Here is an 18,461-nt window from a genome sequence, read left to right on the forward strand (position 1 = left end):
GTAGCTTGTGAGTTGTTTAGTTACCACACCTTCGGTTATCTTGGTTATTAGTGGTATGGATGCTATTGGCCTGTAGTTGGTTATTTCGCTCGTGTTTTTCTTTGTGTCTTTAGGAATTGGTGTGAGTAAGATTTTTCCTTTTTCCTCTGGGAAGAGTCCGTTTTGTAGCATGTAGTTTATGTGGCTAGTTAGGTTTATTATGAATTGTTGAGGAGCAGATTTCATGAGGCTATTTGGACATATGTCTAGTTTGCAGTTGGATTTGGCATATTTTTTGAGAGTTTTGGAGATGAGGTCTTCTGATAATAGTTCAAATTCGGTCCAGGTTCTGTCTGCTGGGTGTGTTCCTTCTTCTGGGTCTAGACAGTCTAGGAGAGTGGTGTATTCTGTAGGGCTGGCGGGTATTTTGTGTCGTAATAGTACAATTTTCTCCTTGAAGTATTTTGCAAGGTTGTCGACACTTGGTATATCTTTGTCATTGGTTGTAACAGGTGTGGTGTCTAACAGTTTGTTCACGAGGTTGAAGAGTTTATGTGTGTCTTTGTAGTTTGGTCCTATTAATGTTTTATAATGTAGTATTTTTGTCTGTTTGATAGTGTATTTGTATTTTCTCCGAAGTTGTTTCCAGTCATTTAGTGTTTGTTCGTCTCTCTTTTTATTCCAGGCTCGTTCAAGTCTCCTGACTTGTGATTTCAGATCAATCAGAAGGTCCCTCAGTTCTCTTCCAGACTTCAGGCCCATGACAGACTAGTGTTGGATGCCTTCCTCCTCAATTGGGGGACAGGTCTCTTGTATGCTTATCCTCCAATACCTCTCATAGGAAAAACTTTGTTAAAACTCAAGACCGTGGAACCATGATTTTGATCATGCAGTACTTGCTGCGGCATATATGGTTCCCTCCTCTTCTGGAAATATCCTCTGAAGAACTGTGGAGACTGGAGTGTTTTCCAACCCTCATCGCACAGAACAAGGGGTTGCTTCTACATCCCAACCTCCAGTCTCTGGCTGTCACAGCTTGGTTGTTGAGAGCCTAGAATTTGTTTTCTTGGGTCTTTTGGAGGGTGTCTCCCGAGTCTTGCAGGCTTTTAGGAAAGATTCCACTAAAAGGTGTTACTCTTTTAAATGGAGGAGGTTTACCGTCTGATGTGAGAGCAAGGCCTTAGATCCCCTTACTTGCCCTACACAGACCCTGTTTAAATACCTTCTACACTAATCAGAGTCTGATCTCAAGACCAACTCCATAAGGGTTCACCTTAGTGCAATTAGTGCTTATCATTAACATGTAGAAGGTAAGCTCATCTCTGGACAGCCTGTAGTTTGCTTCATGAGAGGTTTGCCTTTGTCATAGCCCCCTGTCAAACCTCCGTCAGTGTCATGGGATCTCAATATCATTCTCACCCAGCTGATGAAAGCTTCTTTTGAGCCACTGAATTCCTGCCATCTGAAGTACTTGACCTGGAAGGTCATTTTCTTGGTTGCTGTTACTTCAGCTTATAAGGTCAGTGAGCTTCAGGCCTTAGTAGTGAATGCATCTTATACTAAGTTTCATCATAACAGAGTAGTCCTCCTCACACACCCTAAGTTCCTGCCAAAGGTGGTGTCAGAGTTCCATCTGAACCAGTCGATTGTCTTGCCAACATTCTTTCCCCGACCTCATGCCCATCCTGGGGAAAGCAGTTTGCACACCTTTTTTTATTTTTATTTTGCTCACACCTTTTTCAGTAGTAGCTCAAGGTAAGTTACATTCAATTACACTGGATATTTCTCTGTCCCAGGAGGGCTCACAATCCAAGTTTGTACCTGAGGCAATGGAGAGTTAAGTGACTTGCCCAAGATCACAAGGAGCAGCAGTGGGATTTGAACCGGCCACCTCTGGATTGCAAGACCGGTGCTCTAGCCACTAGGCCACTCCTCCTTGGATTGCAAGAGAGCATTGGCCTACTACATGGAGTGGACAAGGCCCCACAGACAGTCCGCCCAGATTTTTATTTCTTTTGATCCCAACAGGATGGGATTTGCCATCGGGAAATACACCATTTCAATTTGGCTGGCAGATTGCACTTCCTTCACTTATGCCCAGGTTGGGCTAGCCTTGGAGGGTCATGTCATGGCTCATAATGTTAAAGCCATGGCTGCATCGGTAGCCCACTTGAGGTCAGCTTCCACTGAAGAAATTTGTAAGGCTGCGACATGGTCTTCAGTCCACACATTCACATCACACTACTGCCTTGACCAGGATACCCGACGCGACAGTCAGTTTGGGCAGACAGTTTTGCAGAATCTGTTTGGGGTCTAGAATCCAACTCTACCCTCATAGACATGTTTTATTCTGTTCCAGGCTGCACTTTCTTTCAGATTGTATATAGTTTCAGGTTAATCTCTGTTATGTTCTCGCTGTTGCGAGGCCCAATTGACCAATCTTTGTTGTTTTTGCTGAGCCTGGATCCCCAGGGATTCCCCACTAGTGAGAATATAGGAGCCTGCTTGTCCTCGGAGAAAGCAAAGATACTTACCTGTAGCAGGTATTCTCCGAGGACATTAGGCTTCATATTCTCACAATCCCTCCCACCTCCCCTTGAGGTTTTCTCCTTGGTTATTTTTTACTTTATTTTTTGCTTTAATATTAAACTGAGGAGACCGCATTCACACGACATGTGTGAAGGCATTCGCACATGCGCGGTACAAAGCTCTCTTTTTAGCTTTGGCAAAATGCAGGACCGGGTGATGCGGATCAGCGTCACCCATTTGTGAGAGTATGAAGCCTGCTGTCCTCAGAGAATACCTGCTTCAAGTAAGTAACTTCACTCTCTCCCCGGGCAACTCCAGGTAGGTAGGCTTCACTACTACTACTAATCATTTCTATAACACTACTAGATATGCACAGCACTTCACACTAAACACATATAGGACAGTACATGCTCGATAGAGCTTACAGCCTTTTAAGCTCTATTGAGCAGGGAGTGTCTCTCTGTATCAGGTGTTCAGTGCCGCGTGCGTCTGGTAGCGCTATACAAATGCTAATAATAATAATACAGAATGATGGGTACTGAACAGGTTAATAGGAGTTAGGAGTTAAAAGCAGCCTCAAAAAGGTGGGTGCTGTTTATTGTAAAATTTAGAAAAAAGTTACTTTATGGTAGTTCAATGTTAACACCTTTGCTGTTTTTGCATTTGTATTTCATTGCACTCTTGTTTTCTGTATTCTCTTATATTTCAATAAATACTTCTTATAATTGAAAAAAAGTGGGCTTTTAGCTTAGATTTGAATACAGCCAGAGATGGAGTTGATTTACTGATTCAGGAAGAATATTCCAGGCATAAGATGCAGCAGGGTAAAAGAAACGGAGTCTGGAATTGGCAGTGGAGGTAGGAGAAGGGTACAGATAAAGAGAAATTTACCCAATGGACAGAGTTCCTGAAGAGGAGTGTAGGGAAAGATAAGAGTGGAGAAGTACTAAGGAGCTGCACTTGTAAGTCAATAAGAGGAGTTTAAACTGTATGCGGAAACAGATAGGGAGCCAATGAAGTGACTTGAGAGGGCTAATATGAGCATGGCAACACTGGTGGGATATAAGTCATGCAGCGGAATATTGAACAGATTGAGGGGGAGAGAGATGGTTTAGTAGGAGACCTATGAGAGGTAAGTTGCAGTAATCTAAGCATGAGGTAATAAGTGTAGATGAGAGTTTTGGTAGTATGTTCAGAAAGGAAGGAATACATTTTGGAGATGTTATAGAGAAAGAAATAACAGATTTTAGCAGTTTGTTGAATATGTACAGATAAAGAGAGAGCAGAGTCAAAAATGGAATGCGGGACCCGAGACAGCATGACTTCACTAGTGGTAGGTCGTGTCAGACGAATCTGACTGTCTTCCTTGACTGGGTGACCAAACAGTTAGTTGGATGTGGGAGGGAAAGGGAAATGGGACTAGATATACCGCCTTTCTGTGGTTTTTGCAACTACTTTCAAAGTGGTTTACATAGTATATTCAGGTGCTTGTTTTGTACCAGGGGCAATGGAGGGTTAAGTGACTTTCCCAGAGTCACAAGGAGCTTTAGTGGGAATCAAACTCAGTTCCCCAGGATCAAAGTCCACTGCACTAACCACTAGGCTACTCCTCCGGGTGCTTGATGTGGTATACTTGGATTTCAGCAAAGCCTTTGGCACAGTTCCACACAGGCGACTGATAAATAAATTGAGTGCCCTCGGTATGGGGCCTAGAGTAACTGATTGGGTTAAAAATTGTTTGAATGGTAGGAGACAGAGGGTAATGGTAAATGGAGCTTGCTCTGAAGAAAAGGATGTCGTCAGTGGAGTACCGCAGGGATTGGTCCTAGGGCCGGCTCTTCTTAACGTCTTTGTGAGCGATATTGCGGAAGGGCTGTCTGGTAAGGTTTTTCTCTTTGTGGATGACACTAAACTCTGCAACAGGGTAGACACCCTGGAGGGTGTGAATGACATGAGCAAGGACCTAGCGAAGCTGGAGGAATGGACCGATATTTGGCAACTGAAGTTTAATCCCAAAAAATGCAGGGTCATGCACTTGGGTCGCAAAAATCCGAGGGAACAGTACAGTATAGGGGGTGAAGTACTTCAGTGTACGAAGGAAGAGCGGGACTTGGGGGGTGATTGTGTCTGATGGCCTTAAAGCTTCCAAACAGGTAGAAAAAGCAATGGTCAAAGCCAGAAGGATGCTGCTTGGGTGCATAGAGAGAGGCATGACCAGCAGGAAAAGGAGGTGATAGTGCGGTTGTATAAGTCTCTAGTGAGGCCCCATTTGGAGTACTGCGTGCAGTTCTGGTGACCGCACCTACGGAAAGATATAAACAGGATGGAGTCTGTCCAGAGGGTGGCTATGAAATTAGTAAGCAGTCTTGAATGCAAAAATTATAGGGACAGGCTTATGAACCTCAACATGTATACGCTGGAAGAGAGGAGGGAGAGAGGAGACATGATAGAAACGTTTAAATATCTCAAGGGCATTTATGTACAGGAAGATAGACTTTTTCAAATGATGCTCTGGAATGAGGAGGCATATGACAAAGTTAAGAGGGAATAGGCTTAGGAGTAACCTAAGGAAGTACTATTTCACAGAAAGGGTGGTGGAGGTGGTGGAGTCTAGGACTGTTCCAGAATTTAAAAAGACATGGGATAAGCATGTGGGATCGCTTAGGAACAGGAAGAATTAGGGGTTACAGAGGATGGGTAGACTGGATGGGTCATATGGCCTTTATCTGTTGTTATGTTTCTATGAGCTAATGAGACAGGGAGGATGAGAGTGTTATCCACAGAAAGAGAGAATGGAGAAAGAGGAGAGGTCGGTTTAGGGTGAAAGTTAAGAAGCTCAGTCTTGGCCATTTTCAGTTTCAGATGGTAGTGAGACATCTAGACGGCAATGTTGAGACTTTCCCCAGAGCCTTCAAGTCTGTTCTCCTTTTAGCTCCTTTTTTACTCATTAGGTCAAACTGGCCTAAGAGACCTCCTCTCTTTCTCAGGGCCTGGCCAACCAAGTGAAGGAACAGCTTGCTCTGCCATCCTGACAAAATCCCATTCCTACCAGTACCCGGCATTTTATAACTCCCTGAAAAACACAGAAAAGGAACCACTAAAAGTGACAGACACCTAGGTCTATCCGGTATCACATCATCTCACAGATTAGGAGCAAGGACTCCAGAAATTTCCTCATGTTAACAATGAGTATATTTTGGAGACCTGGTACATAACTAATGGCATAACAGTTTTACATTTTTTTTATCAAAGTAATGCACTTAGCAGTTAAGGAAATAAAACAGGAGATAATATACAAAAAAGTAGTAATAACAGTAAAATAAAACCAAAGTGTACAGAGAGTACAATTATGAGGGTGATTTCCGTGTTCTGGTGCTGATCTGTATTGCATGGTCAGGCCGCATTTTTTGCCTGGTGGAAGAATTCAGCATATTTTCCTGCTATGGTTGTTGTTTCTCCTCTTCCAGGATTCTACTAAGTTTTCCTGCTGCTCCTTTAATGGGAAGTCTTTGATATTGCCTGGCAGCTTTGGAAAATGTCCATCTCTGGTATCTTTCTGTGTTGCACAGTGCAAAGCTGGCATTGCACTGCATGCAGACTCTGACTTCTTAAGGTTCCTAGTTCAGTTATATAAGAACATAAGTATTGCCACACTGGGACAGACCGAAGGTCCATCAAGCCCAGCATCCTGTTTCCAACAGTGACCAATCCAGGTCACAAATACGTGGCAAGATCACAAAAACGTTCAATTCATTTTATGCTGCTTATCTCAGTTTTTATCTGTATTTTGCTCTTTCTAGTTCATGATGACTTCTGTATTTCGTAAGGTACTGGCTATGCTTTACACGTGTGACTGAGGTCAAATATTCTGCTAGTGTGGTGTGTCTGTGTAGGGATCTGCAGGTGTATTGGCATTCTGGGGGAGGGGGATTCATTTATTCTTTTTGTATATAATATATAAAATATTCAAGAACCTTTTTAACCATTGGGCAAGTAATCACAACTGATATCTGACCTATTCCCACAGAAGTGCAAGTAAAATTGTGAAATATGTTGGAACAGAAGATGTTGCAGGAAACTTTTAGTACTGAAACTGCTGTAACCTCATTTCCTGCTAGACAGGAAATTAGTATGGGTTATAGGATTCTCATAATGCAGTTTGATATATCTGCATTATATCTGTTCTGGTAGATCATGAAATACTACTGTCACTTCTGGATTTCTGTTGTATAGGTGGATCAGTCCTTGAATGGTTTCGAGGTTTTCTTAAATATAGGTCGTACCAAGATTTTTTAAAAAGCTGGTAATTTATCTTTTTCCCTGTCTCCCATTTTGTTTAATGTCTTAATGTCACAGCTATTAAACTTTCTAGAACAGGTTTTCAGACCTATATTTATGTTGACGATGTCAAGGTAATAATCCCATTTGTTGATTCTTTATCGGAAATTGCTCAACAAACAGAATATGGGTTTGGTATTCTTAATGACTGGAAATCAGATTTTAGGCTAAAGCTAAATAATGAAAAAACAAAGTTCCTAGTTTTTGGAAATTCCTTTACATCTTTCAGAGACACAGCAGTAGCTATCAATAATATCACATTTCAGTTAGAGAAACAATTAAAGATCTTAGGAGTTGTTTTTGATGGATTTTTAACTTTTGGGCCACATGTAAATCACGTGATCAAAAAGGGATACTGTACCATGAAAAAACTAAGAAGGATTAGGTCAGTTTTTAATTTTAATGTTTTTAGATTAGTGACACAATCTCTACTTTTATCACAGATAGATTACTGCAATGCAGTATTTAAAGGCTTTTCTGAAGATCTTTTTTTAAAAAGTACAGAATTTGAGAATACAGTGGCAAGACTTATTTGTCTGTCATCTAAATATGAATTCATTTTCCCATTGTTTCCAAATTATTTTTACATGATGTGTTACGACCTTTCTTATTCTGTATGGATCTGCTCTGGAATATTTATCTGATCTTGTAAATCTTACATGAAAAAATAGAGCCTTGTCTGAGATGCTTCCATTATTGCTGCAATACCCCAGTCCTAAAGTGGTAATTTATAGAACTGTGTTTAACAATTTCTTTTCTTTCCAGTCAGTAAATGGTGGAATACTCTTCCTTTGAAAATTAGAACAATTGCTCAATATAGATTATTTAGGAAACTTTAAAAAATATCTTCTTCAGATATTGAACGTCCAGGGCTGCAGTTTAGACGTTTTAGTGTAGACCTGTTTTTATCACGATTAAGTCAGAAAATGGTGCCCTAAATGACAAGATGACCACTGGAGGGATTAAGGCATGATCCCCCTTACACCCCAGTGGTCACTGACCCCCTCCCACCCAGCAAAGATGTGAAAGAAACAGTACATAACAGGCTCTATGACAGCATCAGATGTTTTGGCCAGTGCTATTAGAGCAGCAAGCAGGTCCCTGGAGTAGCCTAGAGGTCGGTGCAGTGCACTGTAGAGAAGGGGACCTAGGTCCATAATCCACTCTAACTGTTACACCTGTGGTGGAAAGTGTGATCTCTCAAAACCCACTGTACCCACATATAAGTGACACCTGCATCTATAAGGGCTATTACAGTGGTGTACAGTTAGATACAATAGGTTTTTTGTGGGTTTTGGAGGGCTCCCCATACAATATAAGAGGGTAACTGAGATGTGTATCTGGGACCTTTTATATGAAGTCCACTGCAGTGCCCCCCTGCTCTGCTGGGGATGTCTGTGTGGCCAGTCTGCTAAGAATCCTGGCCCCTGATAACATCCCAATGGCTTGATTTTATGCGTTTTTCACTTGGACATTTTTTTTCTAAAATGGTCCAAAAAGATAAATGTACTGACCACAACAATGTCTAGCAAATGGCCATTTTCAAAACAAAAACTTGGACGTTTTTCTATGTTGGGAATGGCCGTGTTCGCTACTGCCAGCTGCATAGGCACCCAGTTATAGAATTACCTCCTTCAATAAGGTGTAAAATGTTAAGAAATTAAGGAGTCCTTTTACAAAGGCCCGCTAGCATTTTTTAGCATGCGCTAATGATTAGCATGTGCTAACCACTAGAGATGCCCATAGGAATATATGGGCATCTCTAGCGTTCAGCGTGTGCTTAGTTGTAGTGTGAGCTAAAAATATTAGCATGCCTTTGTAAAAGGACCTCTAAATATATTGGGACAATATGAGGCCATAGACTGGTGGGTTAATATTTTGAAAACCTTGGTGGTCTAAGTACAGAAGAGTGGCATTGTTGTACATCATTGTAACTGCAGGTGTCATTCATAATCAGACCTCTGGGTTTTGAAGAGATCACACTTTCCACGAGGTGTAATAGAGTGGATTAAGGACCTAGGTAGCCTAGTGGTTAGTGCAGTGGACTTTGATCCTGGTGTACTGAGTTCGATTCCCACTGCAGCTCCTTGTGACTCTGGGCAAGTCACATAACCCTCCATTGCCCCTGGTACAAAATAAGTACCTGAATATATGTCAACTGCTTTTAATGTAGTTGCAAAAACCTCAGAAAGGCGGTATATCAAGTCCCATTTCCTTTCTCTACAGTGCACTGCACCAACCACTAGGCTACTCCAGGGACCTGCTTGCTGCTCTAATAGCACGGGCCATAACATCTGATGCTGTCGTAAAGCCTGTTATGAACTGTTTCTTTCACATCTTTGGTGGGTGGGAGGGTGTCAGTGACCACTGGGGTGTAAGGGGGATCATGCCTTAATCCCTCCAGTGATCATCTTGTCATTTAGGGCACCATTTTCTGACTTAGTATTTTGGCTCTTCACAGAAGAAGTTGCACTGTGTTGAGATGATATTTACATTTAGTGAAATGGCAGGAAAGGGATGTCTCAAGACATTTTCAGTGTATCGGGGAGCACTCACATTAGCAGATGTGAATAAGAAATTCATGGAGCTTTATTGTTTTCCTTTGAGAGAGCAGGGAAAAGAAACCATTTTTAAAGATAAGGCACTTGCAATTGAGTGAGCCAGAATGTTTTTCAGTTTTCTTGTATTTTCAAGCAGGTATTAAAAAAATATTCATTTATTTTTAGCTTTTTCTTATTTGGTTAGAATAGATGTCTGGGAGCTCCTGATGGGCGAGCAGGCAGCGACAATGGCAGCACCTGCACCTAAAGAGATCACTTGTGGAAGAAATAAGATGTGGGCTACAGCTTTCAGAAATGTCATAAAACCCAACTATCCTATGAGAAAATCGTCACCCCAATGGAAATAATCACAAGAAATAAAGGTTCAACCACAAAACAAATTGATAGAAATATGATAGAGGTCTATAAAATACTGAGTGGAGTGAAATGAATAGAGGTGAACCACTTGTTTATTCTTTCCAAAAATACTAGGACTAGGGGCATGCTATAAAGCTACAAAGTAGTAAATTTAAAACAAACCGGAGAAAATATTTATTCACGCTGTGTGTAATTAAAGTCTGGAATTTGTTACAGAGATTGTGATAAAAGCAGTTAGCTTAGGGTTTAAAAAAGGTTTGGATAATTTCCTAAAAGTCCAGAAGACATTATTAAAGATGGACTTGGGGAAAATCCATTGCTTATTTCTAGGATAAGCAGCTCAAAGTCAGTTTTACTGTTCTGGGATCTTCCCAGGTACTTGTGACCTGGATTGACAAATACTAGAAACAGAATGCTGGGCTTGATGGACCTTTGGTCTGTCCAAGTTACGTTCTTATTATTAAATGCAACAAATATCAACATCAAATGGAGGAAAAAGACCTCAAAAACCAGATAGGCAGCTTTTATCTTTGTCTGCTCACAGCAGTGGTTGCCATATTGATCATAAAAAAAACCTCCATTGAATAACTGATTTGATTAATCTAAAGTTTTTGTACTAGTCACCTAAATTGATAAAATATTAAAATAAAAAAAGTTTGACAATAAAATACAATATTCAATGGAGGGGTTGTTTTTTTAATGACCAATGACGAGTATGGCAACCATTGATGTGAACAGACAAAGATAAAATCTTCTTATCTGATTTTTGAGGTCTTTTTCCTCCATTTGATTTTTGATATTTGTTGCATTTAAGAATCACTGTTTTGTGGTTCAGCCTTTATTTCTTGTGGTGCTAATGTCATCCCATATCTGATTAATACAGGCATATAAGGCTAAATGAATGAATCTGAGATTCCTGCTTGAGTCTAAAGCACATGACAGAAAATAAATCTATATAAGATTGTTACTTCTAAAAAGAGTATTTTTTTAGTTGGAATTTATTTTATCCTTTAATGACTCACTCTTTCCTCTTTTCTTTTCTTTTCTTTTCCAAAACCCAATGTACATTTCTGCACCACCACAGGCTCGGACATTCCTTCTGGAATTTTATCGAGAACACAATATTGAGCTGTCTAAGCTGCTGAACCGACTTGGACAGTCACTGCCAACCTGGCTCCGAGAGGAACTTCAAAACACAAACTGGAGCTGAATCTCACCCCCTTTGCCTTTGAGACAGAATCTGAGAGAGAACGCACTACAGTGCCAGCCACAAGCAACAAAGGAGCCCCCAGTGGCAGACTGGGGAATAGCAACAGACCCCCCCCCCCCCCCCTTTATCCCCCTCAGTGCAAGAGACTGCAGATCACAATGATTGCACAGAAAGGGACACATTGCAGAGTGAAAACAGGTTGCAATAGCGTATTATTGGTTGGCTACAAGACTTGTAGTAGCCAAAACGTTACAAAAAATGGATTTGCACAAAGTGCTACATCAGCCTAGAGGAAAAAAAGATGAATGTGATGTTATCAGAGCTTGGGGGAATTTAATTCATGTGTCCCTTCCCCATGCCACCTGCCGTCCCTATACTTTGATTTTATGAAAGTAATCTTTCCTTTTTAGCTGTCTAGTTTGGTTCTTTTCGAATCATCTTATTCCTTCAGCAGTCTGAAGTCCCCCTGCACTTTGTGGGAAATATCTTTCAGTCCACTTGTGGCAGAAAATGGAATAATGGGTGCTAGTTCTGGACTGGTTGATTTCTTTTTTTCCTCTGGCAGTCTTGCTGAGTCGTGCAAGTTTTCAGTGGAAGATTTGGCCTCATTCCTAATGTACAGTGGAGGAATTCCAACTGTTTTTGTGTTGTTTTTAAGCTTGCATGCTGTGTTTATCAGTCTTCTGCTAAGATCCATGCTCTCATACGCTGACCAGTATTACACAAAAGCAAAGGGCCCGTCATGTGAACTCAACTTCTCCAGGCCAAGCCCCATCTCCATTGTACATGAAGAAAAATGCTACAGGAGATCAGATCAGAAGACAGACAACTAGTAGCAAATAATTTATTTTTATTGTTCTGCCAAGGTATAGTGAAAGAAGTCACGGGTCACTATCCCATCCATCTGTTGAAAAGGATACTTCGTTAAAATGTTTCTTTCAGGTTAATTCAAAGCTTGGAAGGCTTTCTTTATTATTACTGTGCATCCGGATGCTACCTATTAATAATGGATAAAATTGCCTGTTTTAAAAAAGGCAATATATGGCAACTGGGATACAGATTGGACCTGACTCGTTGCAGCTAGCCATGGCTTCAGGAATCCCCTTCTCAAGCTGTTTGGTCCCTCCGCACTGTAGGTCAGCTGACAAGTGACAGTACAAGCAGTGATGGGGAGCTGACTGGGCTCCATGAAGCTTTTAAACTACTCTGAAAAGAATTTTCGGACAGTGTTGAGCGTTACAATATAGAACATGTGTGTCTGAATTGCCATGTCCTCAGGGCCAATCAGTTCTGGGTGAGCTGCAGAGGTGACTTGCCAAGGCCTGGGGAGGAAGGCGTGCAAGAGTTACCTAAAGCACTCAAGACAGGTCACCTGAGGAGGGGGAAGATCAAAGACAGAAAAGCACAGAGAGAATTCAGTGGATCTGTATGAGGCTTCCAGATGCTTAGCTGATTGAAAGGGGCATGGCAACATGAGTCTCTCTAAATGCTTATTTATTTTAAGTGGAACACAGATATTTAGGAGATTGTTTCACCATTCTGGTGATATTTTTTTAAACCTCAGTATTTTCCTTTTAATGAGGGCTGTAAATTTGTCAATGATAATGTGAGGGAAGCATATTAAATTACTCTGGTAGAAACATGACAAGACAGGGAGGGCTAGATGCATTTATTTTTGTCTTAACAAGCTGAGTTTAATTTATACTGTATCTATTCACTGCACCTGTACAGTTATTGAGAAAACATAGTTATCACCAAAAAGAAAAGATCACTGCTTTCAGCAGCAGAAAGGTTGGAGAATTACATGATGTTAAAGGGGGAAAATTCTAGAAGTCCTGGTTTCTATAGCAGTTATCACATACATCCAGCTCTACTGTTGAGCCTGTGTAGGGATGCACAGTGCTGGCAACGGTTAATACACACACTTCAGGTCATCTGTACAGCCTGGTAGCCATTGACTGCAGCAGGGCTCCCAGGAGCCTTTTAATTGGTCTCCACATTCCTCTTTTTCCTCCAGCCAGTCAGTTCCCTCCTTTTACCTGGTCCAGTTCAATAACTTCAGAAATAATTATTTGTTTCTCTTTCCGCAGTTTCCCCCCCCCCCCCCCCCCAACCTACTATACTGTAGTGGGCATTTGTCCGGTACACTAAACCCCCAGGCTTTCTACCTGCCATTAGCAAGTAAAGGAAGATGAATTTCTCTAAAAGTATTAGAATGTTCTTGAACATAGCCTGTAGGACAGGGATTTAGTTCCACTGACTGGTCTCACCTATACTGTTCATGTGAGCCAAATAACACAAGGCTGCCACCTGCCTTGCAGTGCTCAGTACACATCAGAGGATATTCACGGTTGTTCAAAATGCAATTAGATGGCCTGCTTCTCCTTGTGATACCAGTGAAGTGTATGCAGTTGTTCATAATTGGTAGGTTTGGAGAACACTGTGAAACAATGAAAGGAAAAAGTGAGGTCAAAGAGCTGCATTGTCATACTGATAATGCAGTGTGGGGTACCCTTTGGTGAGAAACATACGCCCACCCTCTTTGTTTCTTTGGAGACCGAATTCCTGTTTTGATAGCATAGATTGGTCATAAAAGACAGTGCTATTTTCTCCATATGGAAGAAGCAAGTGCAGTGCTCCTAACGTAACTGTGTGATGAATGGTAAGCTCTAGCTCAAAAGTGCCAGCGCTGCTGTACGTTAACCGAAACTTCAGTGACCTCCTGGAGGACTAATGTTGCACCCACACCAGCCATAAGATCTCCTTATAGCTAAACCTGTTAAATGATTTTTTTTGTTTCTTTTGTAAAGGAACAAAATACCCTCTGCCATCACACTGATAATGCATAGAGAGAAGTAAAAGAGCAAAGTAAAACAGTGTTACTGTTAGTAGAGTCCAGCCTTTTCAAGCAAAGCTTACCTACCAGGCACTTAAGTGTTTCCACATGACAAGTATAATAATACCAAGCAATGACTGATTTAAGATTTTACATTTCTGTTGGAAATACTTTAAGCCAGTGAGTAGTTCCAAAACCTGTCTTCAAGGACCCTGAGCCTGGTGGATTTTCAGAATATCCACAATGAATATACATAAGGTATATTTGAATGCATAGCCTCAGATTATGTAGATATATCTTATCCATGGTGAATATGCATATCCTAAAAACCCAAGTGAGAACAGGTTTGGAAAAAGCGTCTCCCCTGAGCAGCCCATATTCTGTGTCTTACACATACTCACACACATTGCTGCCTAATTCATTCAACTTGTGTGTGAACTACTCTGTGATATCATAGCCAATGTGTACCAGTTGGGACAAGCATCTCAGGTAATACTTGACACTGAGCATTGTGGCAGGGCTACATTAGGGGGATGAACATATAAGGAGTCAAAAGTTCATGTGACCTCCTTGAGTAACACAGTATGTATTAATGCTTGCTATATGCACAATAAGACATCAGCTGCTAAAGGACAATTTGTGAATATCTGCTGAATTAGAGAAAATTGGGACATATCCCATGGAACTTTGGCTCCTAAACATTCCAAACAAGAGCTCTGTAAATACTCAGAGTTTCATGGGCTGTGGGTGCACAGTGGGGGAGGGATTAAAAGGCCCTATCTGACTTCTGTGAAGACAGGTGAAAGAGTGGGTCCTAGTGACGCTTTCTCTGAACATTTGTTCTCTACTATCCTTGTGAACAAATTAGGTGCCTTGTGTGTGAGGCAGCTGATATTCCTCCTCTCGCCAATGACCGAATGGAAAAGAAAAAGGACTGGAAGAATGAGGTGGTTCTTTTTCCACCCCTGCCCAGTGTTTACTGCTCATTGCAAAATATGAGGAAATACTAATCCATATCCTATCTATGACTGTGACTTTGATTGTAATTTATGACTGCTTCTCATAAAGGTCTTATTTTGTGAAGGGGGAGTTGGGGAAGAAAAGGGGGTGAGTTGTTAAAACAAGCTAAATTAAGCCTTAGGTATTGTGTATTTTAAATAGTGCATTTACCATTGTATGTAAATGTCTATAGTATGCAATATAGTATTTTATGCCATGTGCCCTACTGAAGGGAAGATTTTGTGCAGCCAAAAGAAAAACAAACAAAAGTGAATCATATTCTAAACTAACCAAGTGTACCCCCATCCCCCCAACTTCTGCACTGGACCCCTTGTGGATTGTGTCATTCACATTGAATGATGATGAAGAATTTTTTGGCTCTCGTAGCTAAACACAATTGTCTCAATAAAAGTTAGAAGTAGCAGTCATTGGATTCAATAAATGTGCTAATTTTTTCCCTTTTGTATGTTTGTTTTTTTAAATGAAGGTTTGAATACGTGATTAGAGTCTACTGTCTACTCCTTAATCCATATCTCCTGTATATATTGCCTAAAATAACCATGGTTTCTTAAAGGTGTATGAGGCAACCGAGGGCAAAAAGTTATCTGCCTTAGGAGAGATGGTTTGATGATAAAGGAAAGGGGGGAGGCATTGTTTTGTTTTATATTATTTTGGTAGTACTTTGTAAACACTCCTGTTAGTATCACCAGTAGGATTGTGTACAATTGGCCTACAAGAGACTGCATTTGAAAATGAGTACCCCCACATCATGGGACAATTTTACATTGAGTCCTTTCACAAACACTACTGAGCTCGTGAGCTATTACCCTTTTTTTCCCCCATTTCTATATCGCTGATTTCCCACAAGGATCTGAAGCAGTTTACAATAAAATGTACAATAACAGAGAATAAAACAAAATACAGTAAAATAAAACAACAAAATTTACATAACCTATGAACAATCTTTAACCTAAATTAGCTTGTATATATTCATGAAACAAAAAAGTCTTTTTACAGAAAATCATACAAGTATTTTTGAGTCTTAAATCAGTTGGAAGAGATCTCTAACCTTTACATTCCAGAGGGTTATTAATGACTTTGGGGTTTTTTCACCCATGCCCATCAAATTTAATTTAAAGCCTTCTTTAGTAGTTAGTCTGTTGTGGAAGACACTGGCCCTGATGCACAAAGGTCCCCGTTAAGAATCCGTCTATATTTCCAAATCAGTAAACATTACCGATTTGGAAATACAGAGGGGTTCCCAAAGAGAATCGCATGCAAATGAGCTACTCGCTGCTTTTGCAAACAGGGCTCATAACAGGGTTATGTATGGAAATGTTGTTTTGACTTGCCTCCGTTGCCACCCGGAATATTTATGTCTAGAGACACCACTGGTGGAACGGGAGAAAAGAGACTGGATGGCAGAGCAGAATGACTGTTCTTTGCTCTGCTCTGGATTCAGCCTCTCCCCTCCTCTTCCCTGTAGGTGTTTATTTCCCCTTCTGCTCTGGGGTCTGAAAAGAAGTGGTGGAAATGTTATTTCAGGCCATTCCCCCAGAAATTAATCCCTGACCATGACTATTTCCTGGTTTGCAATGATTGTGTCATTCAGGCCATTTTGCATGTGACAGCTTTAAGGGAAAAGCTATGGCAACTGTAAAGGCTGTTAAAATCATTCACATAGCTCTTTTGACAGCTCTTCAGCATACCAGCTCTGGAGAGGCCCTAAAGCACTGCCAGGAAAAGCAATTGATCTATTGCTGCTGTATCTGGTAAATAGAATGGGACCAATATTGCAATGGACTTACATTTACCTCCCGGATTCTATAAAGGCCACCCAAATTTGATGCCCAAAATAATTAGTTAATGGACTCCAATGTTTAATTATTGGAGATTAGCACTAATTATGATTTGGGTGTCGATCTGGCTACATACTGTTCTGTAACAATGGTTGCCTAAATTGGATCATTCGCAACTCAAAAGCAGGTCGGGGCATTCACCAAAAGATGTGTAATATAGGTAGAATAGTAGGGATTCATGCCCAATTTGTGTGCCAGGATTTACACTAGGTTTCAGCTGGTATCAGTCGTCATGCCCAACGATGAGTGCTGAATTTGGTGCTCAATGCTATAAAGAGTGCTCATCCTGAAGTGTCCTTTATGAAGAGCATTGCATGCCACATACTGCATTTTATTAGCGCCATATTTTTGCTGCCATTTATAGAATCTGGCCCTTAATATCTGCCACTAACCCCCTAATTCCATAAAAGTTGTCAAAAATTGCATGCACAAATTTGGGCACACAATTTAATTGAATAATGAGCTAATTAGTGCAAATAATTAGCTTTTTAACAGGCAATTAACTTTGGAGAAAAGTAGAGACCAGCCACAGGAAGTAACAGTGGATTGGATGAGAGGATTCATGTGCCATTACTTTTGATTTGTTTTCTCAAGTTTTCTACTTACAAGGACTGCTCATAAGATTCTATCACTGTTAGTAAAGTTGAGCTCCCCCCCCCCCCCCCCACACAAACACAAAACCCAGTGTGTGAGTACAATTCTTGGAGCTGAACAGGTTGAGACACTGTGTGACGGTAGTAGACTCCTCCCACCCCGGCCTACCAGAATCAAAACCTACCCTGAAGTGCATAGCCAGCATTCTAAACTGTTTTGAGGGGACCAGGGTGATTGTTGGCAGTACTGAAGTTAAGAGCAATGCATACACAGTTTATATCACCAAATAGATGACATAGACATAATGGAGGGAAATTTCAAAACTTCAATGCACAAATGTAACCAGAGCCCAATGTGGCCATATTTTGCTTGTACGGCTGTGTCAGGGGCAGCTGTTAAACATAAAAACAAACATCACTAAACAGATAATAAGGTAAAAGCAAATCATAATACATAAAATCATAACAAAATAATAATAAATCATACATGAAAAATTAATAAATATACATATAAATAATATTATAAATAATATACACCAATACCACTTTGTATTTCTTATACAGGAAATGGCATACTGTAAGCCACATTGAGCCTGCAAAAAGGTGGGAAAATGTGGGATACAAATGCAACAAATAAATATGCATTAGTGTAATCATGACTGGTGGTGGGGAGGCGGGGAATAGTGCTGGGCAGACTTATATGGTCTGTGCTAGAGCCGGTGGTGGGAGGCGGGGCTGGTGGTTGGGAGGAGGGGATAGTGCTGGGCAGACTTATAAGGTCTGTGCCCTGAAAAAGACAGGTACAAATCATGGTAAGGTATACACACATATGAGTTTATCTTGTTGGGCAGACTGGATGGACCGTGCAGGTCTTTTTCTGCCATCATCTACTATGTTACTATGTATTAGATTCTTTGAGAGTAAAAATTCTTTCAGTATTTTTATGCTAGTTCAGTAGAATCAAATATGTACAGTTGTGTCACTTGAATTATCAGTACAGAAAATGCACATAAACTGAGTGGGAGGATAAAAGACAAGCCCAGCACAGGCTGTTTTTCCAGAGTTTAACCAATAAACACTTTTTTTTTGCATTGTGTTGTTGATCAGTTAAAAGCTAAAAATCAGAGCCCGATTATAGAAGCAGTCAGTATGCGAAAGAAACCACAACCTGTTGCCACAAAAAAAGGCCAGACAGAGCAA

General features: G+C 40.8%; 1 protein-coding gene across 5 annotated transcripts in view; it reads left to right on the forward strand.

Moving 5' to 3' along the window:
- Nucleotides 1-15,267, forward strand: part of NDST2 (N-deacetylase and N-sulfotransferase 2) — a 619,227-nt gene extending 603,960 nt beyond the window's left edge. For all 5 annotated transcript variants that reach the window (XM_030203391.1, XM_030203392.1, XM_030203393.1 and 2 more), the window contains one exon: nt 10,849-15,267. In XM_030203391.1, coding sequence (XP_030059251.1) covers nt 10,849-10,974 — 126 coding nt within the window. In that variant the 3' untranslated portion in view covers nt 10,975-15,267. The remainder of the gene's footprint in view (nt 1-10,848) is intronic.
- Nucleotides 15,268-18,461: the final 3,194 nt, after the last annotated feature.

The sequence above is a fragment of the Microcaecilia unicolor genome, chromosome 5, assembly GCF_901765095.1.
Source record: "Microcaecilia unicolor chromosome 5, aMicUni1.1, whole genome shotgun sequence".
Taxonomy (NCBI): domain Eukaryota; kingdom Metazoa; phylum Chordata; class Amphibia; order Gymnophiona; family Siphonopidae; genus Microcaecilia; species Microcaecilia unicolor.